Source organism: Poecile atricapillus, chromosome 32 (assembly GCF_030490865.1).
Source record: "Poecile atricapillus isolate bPoeAtr1 chromosome 32, bPoeAtr1.hap1, whole genome shotgun sequence".
In the NCBI taxonomy this organism is placed as follows: domain Eukaryota; kingdom Metazoa; phylum Chordata; class Aves; order Passeriformes; family Paridae; genus Poecile; species Poecile atricapillus.
Window position 1 is genome coordinate 647,970 of NC_081280.1, and position 12,931 is coordinate 660,900.

A 12,931-nucleotide genomic window follows, 5' to 3' on the forward strand; every position below is an offset into this window, starting at 1 on the left:
GGTTTTGGGTGGATTTGGGTGGATTTGGGTCAGTTTTGGTCAGTTCTGTGCCATGGTCTCCTCCAGCCAGCGGCTGTAGCGGCACAGGTTGACGTACACCCCCGGTTTTGGGTGGATTTTTGTGGATTTGGGTCAGTTTTGGGTGGATTTGGGTCAGTTTTGGGTGGATTTGGTCAGTTTTAGGTCAGTTTTGGGTGGATTTGTGTCAGTTTGGGGTGGATTTGGGTCAGTTTTGGTCAGTTTTGGGTGGATTTGGGTGGATTTTGGGTGGATTTCAGTCAGTTCTGTGCCATGGTCTCCTCCAGCCAGCGGCTGTAGCGGCACAGGTTGACGTACACCCCCGGTTTTGGGTGGATTTGGGTGGAATTTTGTGGATTTTGGTCAGTTCTGTGCCATGGTCTCCTCCAGCCAGCGGCTGTAGCGGCACAGGTTGACGTACACCCCCGGTTTCCGGGGGTCCCCGCACACCCCCGGGCCCCAGGAGGTGATGCCCTGCAGGCGCCCGTTGCACATCAGGGGCCCCCCGGAGTCGCCCTGGGGAGGAAATCGGGGGGTCAGCGGCGGGGAAGAGAAATTTGGGGGGAATTCGGGGAGAATTGGGAAAAAATGACCCCGAAATCGACTCGGGGTGAGGGGAATGGGCCCAAAATCGGCTGAAATTGGCCCAAAATCAGCCTGGGGTGAGCACAAAGCACCGCACCTGTCTCACCTGTCCCATCCCCCACACCTGTCCCTCACCTGTCTCACCTGTCCCTCACCTGTCTCACCTGTCCCATCCCCCACACCAGTCCCTCACCTGTCTCACCTGTCCCATCCCTCTCACCTGTCCCTCACCTGTCCCACCTGTCCCTCACCTGTCTCTCACCTGTTTCACCCGTCCCATCCCTCTCACCTGTCCCTCACCTGTTCTCACCTGTCCCTCACCTGTCCCCTCACCTGTCCCTCACCTGTCCCCTCACCTGTCCGTCACCTGTCCCCTCACCTGTCCCTCACCTGTCCCCTCACCTGTGCCCTCACCTGGCAGGTGTCCCCTGTCCCCTCACCGGTCCCCGGTCCCTCACCTGTCCCCCTCACCTGGCCGTGTCCCCTGTCCCCTCACCTGTCCTGGATCCCTCACCTGGCAGGTGTCCCCTGTCCCCTGTCCCCACACCTGTCCCCTCACCTGGCAGGTGTCCCCTGTCCCCTCACCTGTCCCCTCACCTGGCAGGTGTCACCTGTCCCCTCACCTGTCCCCTCACCTGTCCCCTGTCCCCTCACCTGGCAGGTGTCACCTGTCCCCTCACCTGGCAGGTGTCCCCTCACCTGTCCCCTCACCTGTCCCCTGTCCCCTCACCTGTCCCCTCACCTGGCAGGTGTCACCTGTCCCCTCACCTGTCCCCTGTCCCCACACCTGTCCCCTCACCTGGCAGGTGTCCCCTCACCTGTCCCCTCACCTGGCAGGTGTCCCCTCACCTGTCCCCTCACCTGGCAGGTGTCACCTGTCCCCTCACCTGTCCCCTGTCCCCTCACCTGTCCCCTCACCTGACAGGTGTCCCCTCACCTGTCCCCTCACCTGTCCCCTGTCCCCTCACCTGTCCCCTCACCTGGCAGGTGTCACCTGTCCCCACACCTGTCCCCTCACCTGGCAGGTGTCACCTGTCCCCTCACCTGTCCCCTGTCCCCTCACCTGTCCCCTCACCTGTCCCCTCACCTGTCCCCTCACCTGGCAGGTGTCCCCTCACCTGTCCCCTCACCTGGCAGGTGTCCCCTCACCTGTCCCCTCACCTGGCAGGTGTCCCCTCACCTGTCCCCACACCTGTCCCCTCACCTGGCAGGTGTCGGCGCGGCTCCGGGGCTCCCCGGCACAGACCATGTTGGGGGTGATGGAGTCGGGGTAGATTCGGCGACAGGTGAGCTCAGGTACGATCGTCACCTGACTGCAGTGCAGGTCCTTGGGGAACGTCACTGAAACGACACCTGGGGTCACACCTGGACAGGTAACCCTGACTGGGGTCACACCTGGGGACACCTGGGGACACCTGAGACACCTGGGGACACCTGAAACACCTGGGGTCACCTGGCTGCAGTGCAGGTCCTTGGGGAACGTCACTGAAACGACACCTGGGGTCACCTGGGGACACCTGGGGTCACACCTGGACACACCTGGACACACCTGGGGACACCTGAGACACCTGAGACACCTGGGGTCACCTGGGGTCACCTGGGGACACCTGGCCACAGCTGGACAGGTAACCCTGACTAGGTCACACCTGGGGTCACACCTGGGGTCACACCTGGACACACCTGGGACACCTGGGGTCACACCTGGGGTCACCTGGGGACACCTGGGGTCACCTGGGGACACCTGGGGACACCTGGGCACAGCTGGGGACACACCTGGACACACCTGGACAGGTAACCCTGACTGGGGTCACACCTGGGGTCACACCTGGGGTCACACCTGGGGTCACACCTGGGGTCACACCTGGGGTCACCTGGGGTCACACCTGGGGTCACACCTGGGGTCACACCTGGGGTCACACCTGGGGTCACACATGGACAGGTAACCCTGACTGGGGTCACACCTGATCTCAGGTACCCCCCACCCTGTCAGCTGTCCCCTCACCTGCGCCAGGTGTGCCTCACCTTCGGGGCTGGTGGTGGTGACACCTGGACAGGTAACCCTGACTGGGGTCACACCTGGGGTCACCTGGGGTCACACCTGGGGTCACACCTGGACAGGTAACCCTGACTGGGGTCACCTGGGGTCACACCTGGGGTCACACCTGGGGTCACACCTGGGGTCACCTGGGGTCACACCTGGGGTCACACCTGGGGTCACACCTGGGGTCACACCTGGACAGGTAACCCTGACTGGGGTCACACCTGGGGTCACACCTGGGGTCACACCTGGACAGGTAACCCTGACTGGGGTCACACCTGGGGTCACACCTGGGGTCACACCTGGACAGGTAACCCTGACCGGGGTCACACCTGGGGTCACACCTGGAGTCACACCTGGGGTCACCTGGGGACACCTGGGGACACCTGGGCACAGCTGGAAACACACCTGGACACACCTGGACAGGTAACCCTGACTGGGGACACACCTGGGGTCACACCTGGGGTCACACCTGGAGTCACACCTGGAGTCACCTGGACAGGTAACCCTGACTGGGGTCACACCTGGGGTCACCTGGGGTCACACCTGATCTCAGGTAACCCTGACTGGGGTCACACCTGGGGTCACACCTGGGGTCACACCTGGGGTCACACCTGGACAGGTAACCCTGACTGGGGTCACACCTGGGGTCACACCTGGGGTCACACCTGAGGCCCCCCCGGCTCTCCTCAGGTACCCCCCACCCTGTCAGCTGTCCCCTCACCTGCGCCAGGTGTGCCTCACCTTCGGGGCTGGTGGTGGAGCCCCAGCCGGAGATCTGGCAGGCGGTGCCGGGCGTGGCGCAGGTGCGCGCCGGCGGCAGGGGCCTCACCTGGCGGCTCAGGTGCGCCGGCACCTGCAGCCGCAGCAGCATCAGGTCCCCGTCCTTGGAGGTCTCGTTGTAGCCGGGGAAGCGGAAGATCCGCACCGAGCGCCGCCGCTGCTCACCTGGCGCAGGTGGGGCCTCACCTGAGCCCGCCCCCGCCGCCGGGGGCTCACCTGGGGGGGTCTCACCTGAGGGGGAGGAGCCGCCCCCCGAGGGGGACTCACCTGGGCGCACCTGCTGACGGCCACGGCCACCCAGACGGACGCTGATGGGGCTGGGGGGAGAGGGGACAGGTGAGACAGGTGAGACATGGACAGGTGAGACAGGTGAGACAGGTGGGACATGGACAGGTGGGACAGGTGAGACAGGTGAGACAGGTGAGACAGGGACAGGTGAGACAGGGGAGACAGGTGAGACAGGTGAGACAGGTGAGACATGGACAGGTGAGACAGGTGAGACAGGTGAGACAGGTGAGACAGGGACAGGTGAGACAGGTGAGACAGGTGAGACAGGTGAGACATGGACAGGTGAGACAGGTGTGACAGGTGAGGGACAGGTGAGGGACAGGTGGGGGACAGGTGAGACATGGACAGGTGAGACTGGGACAGGTGAGACAGGTGAGACATGGACAGGTGAGACAGGTGTGACAGGTGAGGGACAGGTGAGGGACAGGTGAGACATGGACAGGTGGGACAGGTGAGACAGGTGAGATTGGACAGGTGAGACAGGTGAGACAGGTGGGACAGGTGAGAGGTGAGACAGGTGAGACAGGTGGGACAGGTGAGACAGGTGAGACAGGTGAGACAGGTGAGACAGGTGAGACAGGTCAGGGACAGGTGAGGGACAGGTGAGGGACAGGTGAGACATGGACAGGTGGGACAGGTGAGACAGGTGAGATTGGACAGGTGAGACAGGTGAGACAGGTGGGACAGGTGAGAGGTGAGACAGGTGAGACAGGTGGGACAGGTGAGACAGGTGAGACAGGTGGGACAGGTGAGAGGTGAGACAGGTGAGACAGGTGGGACAGGTGAGACAGGTGAGACAGGTGAGACAGGTCAGGGACAGGTGAGGGACAGGTGAGACAGGTGAGGGACAGGTGAGGGACAGGTGAGACAGGTGGGACAGGTGACACAGATGAGGGACAGGTGAGCCCCAGGTGAGCCCCAGGTGAGCCCAGGTGTTCCCCAGGTGTGTCCCCACCTCCCCAGGTGTCCTCAGGTGTCCCAGCCCCCCCCAGGTGTGTCCCCAGGTGTGTCCCCTCCCCCCAGCTGTGTCCCCAGGTGTGTGCCCGCCCCCCCCAGGTGTGTCCCCGTTACCTGCCCAGCCCCCCCCAGGTGTGTCCCCCTCCCCCCAGCTGTGTCCCCAGGTGTCCCCAGGTGTGTCCCCCCCTCCCCCCAGGTGTGTCCCCGTTACCTGTCCGTACCCGGGGGCGTGGCAGTGCGCGGCCGTCAGGACCCACCTGGGCGCCACCAGGGTCCCCCCGCAGACGAAGCGACGCCCCTGGAACAGCGCGGCCTGCCAGGGCGGGGCACAGGTGTGTCCCTCCAGCACCCAGCGCCGGCCCCGCCCACCTGTGGGACACCCAGGTGAGTCAGGGTGGGGCCAGGGCGGGGCACAGGTGTGTCCCTCCAGCACCCAGCGCCGGCCCCACCCACCTGTGGGACACCCAGGTGAGTCAGGGTGGGGCCAGGGCGGGGCACAGGTGTGTCCCTCCAGCACCCAGCGCCGGCCCCGCCCACCTGTGGGACACCCAGGTGAGTCTGGGGTCACCCAGGTGAGTCTGGGGTCACCTTTGGGGTCACCCAGGTGAGTCTGGGGTCACCCAGGTGAGATTTGGGGTCACCCAGGTGAGTCTGGGGTCACCTTTGGGGTCACCCAGGTGAGATTTGGGGTCACTCAGGTGAGTCTGGGGGGTCCCAGGTGAGTTTTGGGGGGGTCCCAGGTGAGGTTTGGGGTCCCAGGTGAGTTTTGGGGTCTCTCAGGTGAGTCTGGGGGGTCCCAGGTGAGTTTTGGGGTCCCAGGTGAGTTTTGGGGTGTCCCAGGTGATTTTGGGGTCTCTCAGGTGAGTTTTGTGGTCTCTCAGGTGAGGTTTTGGGGTCCCCCAGGTGATTTTGGGGTCACCCAGGTGAGTTTTGGGGTCCCCCAGGTGAGTTTTGGGGTCCCAGGTGAGTTTTGGGGGGGTTCCAGGTGATTTTGGGGTCCCCCAGGTGAGTTTTGGGGTCCCAGGTTATTTTGGGGTCCCCCAGGTGATTTTGGGGTCCCCCAGGTGAGTTTTTGGGGTCCCCCAGGTGAGTTTTGGGGTCCCCCAGGTGATTTTGGGGTCCCCCAGGTGAGTTTTGGGGTCCCAGGTGAGTTTTGGGGGGTCCCAGGTGAATTTTGGGGTCTCAGGTGAGTTTTGGGGTCCCCCAGGTGAGTTTAGGGGTCACCCAGGTGAGTTTTGGGGTCCCCCAGGTGAGTTTGGGGGTCACTCAGGTGAGTTTTGGGGTCCCAGGTGATTTTGGGGTCCCCCAGGTGAGTTTTGGGGTCCCCCAGGTGATTTTGGGGTCCCAGGTGAGTTTTGGGGTCCCCCAGGTGAGTTTTGGGGTCCCCCAGGTGATTTTGGGGTCTCAGGTGAGTTTTGGGGTCCCCCAGGTGATTTTGGGGTCCCCCAGGTGAGTTTTGGGGTCTCTCAGGTAATTTTGGGGTCACCCAGGTGAGTTTTTGGGGTCACAGGTGAGTTTTGGGGTCACAGGTGAGTTTTGGGGTCCCCCAGGTGATTTTGGGGTCCCAGGTGAGTTTTGGGGTCCCCCAGGTGAGTTTGGGGTCCCCCAGGTGATTTTGGGCTCACTCAGGTGAGTTTTGGGGTCCCCCAGGTGATTTTGGGGTCTCTCAGGTGATTTTGGGGTCTCTCAGGTGAGTTTTGGGGGGTTCCAGGTGAGGTTTGGGGTCCCCCAGGTGATTTTGGGGTCCCAGGTGAGTTTTGGGGTCCCCCAGGTGAGTTTTGGGGTCCCAGGTGATTTTGGGGTCCCAGGTGAGTTTTGGGGTCTCTCAGGTGATTTTGGGGTCCCCCAGGTGAGTTTTGGGGTCTCTCAGGTGATTTTGGGGTCCCAGGTGAATTTTGGGGTCCCCCAGGTGAGTTTTGGGGTCCCCCAGGTGATTTTGGGGTCCCCCAGGTGATTTTGGGGTCCCCCAGGTGAGTTTTGGGGTCCCCCAGGTGATTTTGGGGTCCCCCAGGTGAGTTTTGGGGTCCCCCAGGTGAGTTTTGGGGTCCCAGGTGAGTTTTGGGGTCCCCCAGGTGATTTTGGGGTCTCACCTGAGGCCAGGGGCAGCAGCAGCAGCAGCAGCAGCAGCTCCATCCTGAGGGATCCTGGAAAATTGGGGGGAAAAATGGGAATTTTGGTGAAAAACGGGAATTTGGGGAATTTGGGTGAAAAATGGGGAATTTTGGGGTGAAAAATGGGGAATTTTGGGGAATTTTGGGAGGAATTTGGGGGAATTTGGGTGAAAAATGGGGAATTTTGGGAAAATTTGGGGGGAATTTTGGGGAATTTCGGGGGAATTTTTTGAATTTTGAGGAATTTGGGGGAATTTGGGGGAATTTGGGGGAATTTGGGGAATTTGGGTGAAAAATGGGGAATTTGGGGGGAATTTGGGTGAAAAATGGGGAATTTGGGGGGAATTTGGGTGAAAAATGGGGAATTTGGGGGGAATTTGGGTGAAAAATGGGGAATTTGGGGGGAATTTGGGTGAAAAATTGGGAATTTGGGGGAATTTGGGGGAATTTGGGGGAATTTGGGTGAAAAATGGGGAATTTAGGGAAAATTTGGGGGGAATTTTGGGAATTTTGGGGAATTTCGGGGGAATTTTTTGAATTTTGAGGGATTTGGGGGAATTTGGGGGAATTTGGGAGGAATTTGGAGGAATTTGTGTGAAAAATGGGGAATTTTGGGGAATTTTGGGAGGAATTTGGGGGAATTTGGGGGGATTTTTGGAATTTGGGGGAATTTGTGTGAATTTTGGGGATTTTGGGGGAATTTGGGGAATTTGGGGGGGATTTTGGGGAATTTGGGGGAATTTGGGAGGAATTTGGGGGAATTTGGGTGAAAAACGAGGAATTTGGGGGAATTTTGGGCAAATTTGGGGGAATGTGTGAATTTTGAGGGATTTGGGGGAATTTGGGGGAATTTGGGTGAAAAATGGGGAATTTGGGGGGAATTTGGGTGAAAAATGGGGAATTTGGGGGAATTTTGGGGGAATTTGGAGGAAAAATGGGGAAAGGGAGAAAAAATAGAGGAGAAAAAATTGTGAAAAGGGGAAAAAATGGGGAAAAAGGAAAGAAAAATGGGAAAAATGGGAATAAAAGAAGGAAAAATGGGGAAAAAGGGGAAAAAGGGGAAAAAGGGGAAAAAGGGGAAAAAGGGGAAAAAGGAGAAAGAAAAAGGGGGGAAATGGGAAAAAAGGGGAAAATGGGAAAAAAAAAAGGGAAAAATGGGAAAAGGGGGGATGGGGAAAAAATGAAAGAAAAATGGAGAAAAAATGGGGAAAAATGGGAAAAAAGGGGAAAAAATCGGGAAAAAAGGGAAATAGGGGAAAGGAAAAGGGGGAAAATGGGGGGAAAATGAAGGAAAAATGGGGGGAAAAGGGGAAAAAAGGAGAAAATTGGGAAGATGAAAGAAAAATGGGGGAAAAAGGGGAAAATTGGGGGAAAATTGGGAAAAAGGGGAAAGGAAAAGTGGGGAAATCGGGAGAAAAGGAAGGAAAAATGGGAAAAAAGGGGGAAAGGAAAAGGGGGAAATGGGGAATAAAGGAAAGAAAAATGGGGGAAAAAGGGGAAAAATGGGAAAAGGAGAAAGAAAAAGTGGGGAATTGGGAAAAAAGGGAAGGAAAAACAGGAAAAAAAGGGGAAAAAGGGGAAATGGGGGAAAGGAAAAGGGGGGTGGGAAAAAAATGAAAGAAAAATGGGAAAAAATGGGGAAAAATGGGAAAAAGGGGAAAGGAAATGGAGGAAATGGGGAATAAAGGAAAGAAAAATGGGGAAAAAGGGAAAAAATTGGAAAAATGGGAAAAAATGGGAAAAAAGGGGGAAAAAGGGGGAAAAAGGGGAAAAAAGGGGAAAAGGGGAAAAAAGGAAGGAAAAACGGGAAAAAAAGGGGGGAAAAAGGGAAAATTGGGAAAAGGGGGAAAGGAAAAGTGGGGAAATCAGGAAAAAAGGAAGGAAAAATGGGAAAAATGGGAAAAAAGGGGGGAAAAAGGGGAAAAGGAGAAAGAAAAAGGGCGAAAATGGGGGAAAATGAAAGAAAAATGGGAAAAAAAGGAAGGAAAAATGGGAAAAATGGAGAAAATGGGAAAAAGGGGAAAGGAAAAGGGGGGAAATCGGGAAAAAAGGAAGGAAAAATGGGAAAAATGGGGAAAAATGGGGAAAAGGGAAAAAAAGGAGAAAAAAGGGGGAATAATTAAGGAAAAATGGGGGGAAAAGGGAAAAAATGGGGAAAAAATGTGGAAAATGGGAAAAAAGGGGAAAAGGGAAAGGAAAAGGGGGAAATTGGGAAAAATGAAGGAAAAATGGGAAAAAAGTGGGAAAAAATGGGAAAAAAGGAGAAAAAATGGGAAAATGAAGGAAAAATGGGGGGAAAAGGGAAAAAATGTGGAAAAATGTGGAAAAATGTGGGAAATTGGGAAAAAAGGGGAAAAAGGGGAAGGAAAAGGGGGAAAATGGGGAAAAAAGTGGGAAAAAGGGGGAAAAAAGGGGAAAGAAGAAGGAAAAAGGGGGAAATAGGGGGAAAAAACGGGAAAAAAAAGGGGAAAAAAGGGGTAAAAAGGGGAAAGAAAAAGGAGGAAATTGGGAAAAATGAAGGAAAAATGGAAAAAAAGGGGAAAAGGGGAAAAAAGGGGAAAAAGGAGAAAGAAAAAGGGGGAAATTGGGAAAAAAATTAAGGAAAAATGGAGAAAAAGGGAAAAAATGGGGAAAAATGGGAAAAAAATGGGGAAAAAGGGGGAAAAAATGGGGAAAAATGGGAAAAAAGGGGGAAAATGGGGAAAGGAAAAGGGGAAAAGTGGGAAAAATTAAGGAAAAACAGGAAAATAGTGGGAAAAAGGGGAAAAATGAGGAAAAACGGGAAAAAGGGGAAAAAATGGGGAAAAAGGGAAAGGAAAAGGGGAAAATGGGGAAAAATGAAAGAAAAAAATGGGGAAAAAATGGGAAAATTGGGAAAAAGGGGAAAGGAAAAGGGGGGAAATGGAAGAAAATTGAAAAAAAAAAGAAAAATGGGAAAAAAGGGGGAAAAGGGGAAGGAAAAGGGGGAAAATTGTGAAATATGAAGGAAAAATGGGGAAAGGGGGGAAAAAGGGGAAAAAAGGAGAAAAAAGGGGGAAAAAGGAAGGAAAAATGGGGGGAAAAGGGAAAAAATGGGGAAAAATGTGGGAAAATGGGAAAAAGGGGAAAAAGGGGAAAGGAAAAGGGGAAAATTGGGAAAAAAATGAAGGAAAAATGGGAAAAAGGGAAAAAATGGGAAAAAAATGGGGAAAAATGGGAAAAAAGGGGGAAAATGGGGAAAAGGGGAAAGGAAAAGGGGGAAATTGGGAAAAATGAAAGAAAATGGGGAAAAAATGGGAAAAAAGGGGAAAAAGGAGAAAAAAAGGGGAAAAAAGGAAGGAAAAATGGGGGGAAAAGGGAAAAAATGGGGAAAAAATGTGGGAAAACGGGAAAAAAGGGGAAAAAGGGGAAGGAAATGGGGGAAAAGTGGGAAAAATGAAGGAAAAACGGGGAAAAAAAGTGGGGAAAAGGGGGGAAAAAAGAGGGAAAAAGGAGAGAAAATGTGAAAAAATGAAGGAAAAATGGGGAAAAAAGGGGAAATAAGGGGAAAAATGGGGAAAAAATGGGGGAAAATGGAAAAAAGGAGAAAGAAAAAGGGGGAAATCGGGAAAAATGAAGGAAAAAGGGGGGAAAAGTGGGAAAAAAAGGGGAAAAATGGGAAAAAAGGGGCGGGAAAAGTGGGGGAAGGGAGAGAGGAAAAAAGGGGGGGGGGAGGGGAAAGGGGTGGGGGAGGGGCAGGAACGGGAATTGCGGGAGCAGGAAAAACCCGGAACCCCAAAATTCCCAATGGGAAAGGCCAAAATCTCCCAAAATTCCGGCCGGGAAACCCCAAATTCCCCAAAATCTTCCTGGATCCCCCCAAAAATTCCCAAAATTCCCTCGGGAATCCCCAAAATTCCCCTGGAAAATCCCAAAATTCCCACGGGAACCCCCAAAATTCCCCTGGAAAATCCCAAAATTCCCTCGGGAACCCCCAAAATTCCCCTGGAAAATCCCAAATTCCTTCAGGAACCCCCAAAATTCCCCTGGAAAATCCCAAATTCCTTCAGGAATCCCCAAAATTCCCCTGGAAAATCCCAAAATTCCCTCAGGAACCCCCAAAATCCCCGGAGATTTCCCTGGAAAATCCCCAAATCCTTCGAGATTCCCTAAAAAAATTCCTTTGGAAAAAACCCGGAATTCCCTCTGGGCTCCCGAAAATTCCCGGGATCTTCCCGGAACTCCAAAAAAAATTCCCGAAATTCCCTCGGGAAACCCCAAAAACCTCCCAGGATTCCCAAAATTCCCTCGGGAACCCCCCCAGAATTCCCAAAATTCCCCCGGGATTCCCAAAATTCCCTCGGGAACCCCCCCAGAATTCCCAAAATTCCCCCGGGATTCCCAAAATTCCCTCGGGAAGCCCCAAAATTCCCCTGGAAAATCCCAAAATTCCCTCGGGAAACCCCCCGGGATTCCCAAAATTCCCTCGGGAACCCCCAAAACTCCCCCGGAATTCCCAAAATTCCCTCGGGAAACCCCCCCAAGATTCCCAAAATTCCCTCGGGAACCCCCAAAACCCCCCCGGGGATTCCCAAAATTCCCCCGGGATTCCCAAAATTCCCTCGGGAAACCCCAAAATTCCCCTGGAAAATCCCAAAATTCCCTCGGGATTCCCAAAATTCCCTCGGGGACCCCCCCGGGATTCCCAAAATTCCCCCGGGAAGCCCCAAAACCCCCCCGGGGATTCCCAAAATTCCCCCGGGATTCCCAAAATTCCCTCGGGAAACCCCAAAATTCCCCTGGAAAATCCCAAAATTCCCCCGGGATTCCCAAAATTCCCCCGGGAAGCCCCAAAAACCTCCCCAGAATTCCCAAAATTCCCTCGGGAACCCCCCCCAAGATTCCCAAAATTCCCTCGGGAAACCCCAAAACTCCCCCGGAATTCCCAAAATTCCCCCGGGATTCCCAAAATTCCCTCGGGAAACCCCAAAATTCCCCTGGAAAATCCCAAAATTCCCTCGAGAACCCCCCCCAAGATTCCCAAAATTCCCTCGGGAAACCCCAAAACTCCCCCGGAATTCCCAAAATTCCCCCGGGATTCCCAAAATTTCCCCGGGATCAGCCGGAATTCCTTTGGGAAAACCCCAAAACTCCCCCTGGAAAAATCCCAAAAATCCCAAAATTCGGGATCCACCCCCCCTAAAAACCCCAAAATTCCCGATCCCGGAATTCCCGATCCCGGAATTCCCGATCCCGGAATTCCCGATCCCGGAATTCCTACCGGAGCTCGCGATCCCGATCCCGATCCCGGGAATTCTCGGGAGGAGGAGGAGGAGGAGGAGGAGGAGGAGGAGGAGGAGGAAGCGCCTCTAATCCCAAAAATCCCTTCCGGGAGCGGGAGCGGGAAATTCCCGGGAAAAGGGGGAGGGGAAAAGGGGGAAAAGGAAAAAAAATGGGAATTTTGGGGAGGGGGGAGGGGGGGAATGGGAGGAATTCCGGGAAAATTCCAAAAAAATGGGGAAATTCCCAAAAAAATGGGGAAAATCCCGGAAAAAATGGGAGAAAACCCGGAAAAATGGGGAAAATCCTGGGAAAAATCCCCCCAAAATGGGGAAAAATCCCGGAAAAAATGGGAGAAAACCCGGAAAAAATGGGAAAATCCTGGGAAGAATGGGAAAATTCCCCCAAAAATGGGGAAAAATCCCGGAAAATGGGAAAAATCCCCCCCAAAATGGGGAAATCCTGGGAAAAATGGGAGAAATCTCAGGAAAAATGGGAAAATCCTGGGAAAAATGGGAAAATCCTGGGAAAATGGGAAAATCCAGGGAAAAAATGGGAAAATTCCCCCCAAAAATGGGGAAAAATCCTGGAAAATGGGAAAAATCTCCCCAAAAATGGGGGAAAATCCAGGAAAATTGGAAAAATCCCCCCAAAAATGGGAAATCTTGGGAAAAATGGGAGAAATCCCAGGAAAAATGGGAAAATCCTGGGAAAAATGGGAAAATTCCCCCCAAAATGGGGAAAAATCCCGGAAAAATGGGAAAAATCCCCCCCAAAATGGGAAATCCTGAGAAAAATGGGAGAAAACCCGGAAAAAAAGGGAAAATCCTGGGAAAAATGGGAGAAATCTCAGGAAAAATGGGAAAATCCTGGGAAAAATGGGAAATCCTGGGAAAAAATGGGAGAAATCCTG

The 12,931-nt window shown here is 54.2% G+C and overlaps 1 protein-coding gene across 2 annotated transcripts; it reads right to left on the bottom strand.

The window, feature by feature from the left end:
• Window positions 1–381: 381 nt before the first annotated feature.
• On the bottom strand, window positions 382–12,049 carry LOC131590175 (kallikrein-14-like). Of its 2 annotated transcripts, XM_058860076.1 has the most exons (8): window positions 12,020–12,049; window positions 6,760–6,813; window positions 4,891–5,038; window positions 3,692–3,741; window positions 3,386–3,589; window positions 2,057–2,088; window positions 1,808–1,912; window positions 382–534 (listed from the first exon to the last, which is right to left on the bottom strand). In XM_058860076.1, exons 2-8 carry the CDS (start codon window positions 6,800–6,802, stop codon window positions 382–384), a joined length of 735 nt encoding a protein of 244 aa, XP_058716059.1. In that variant the 5' UTR covers window positions 6,803–6,813; window positions 12,020–12,049. The 2 variants fall into 2 exon arrangements, with proteins under 2 accessions (XP_058716059.1, XP_058716058.1); XM_058860075.1 differs by having other exon boundaries at window positions 3,386–3,741.
• Between the last annotated feature and the right edge of the window lie 882 nt (window positions 12,050–12,931).

What these genes read in the sequence shown, in the direction of transcription:
- LOC131590175 (XM_058860075.1), bottom strand. Translation starts at nt 6,802, where the DNA reads ATGGAGCTGCTGCTGCTGCTGCTGCTGCTGCCCCTGGCCTCAG. An exon ending in CTCCACCACCAGCCCCGAAG is followed by an intron (nt 2,089 to 3,385) that starts GTGAGGCACACC and finishes GTGTCGTTTCAG; the next exon opens with TGACGTTCCCCAAGGACCTG. An exon ending in GCCGCGCCGACACCTGCCAG is followed by an intron (nt 535 to 1,807) that starts GTGAGGGGACAG and finishes TTTCCTCCCCAG; the next exon opens with GGCGACTCCGGGGGGCCCCT.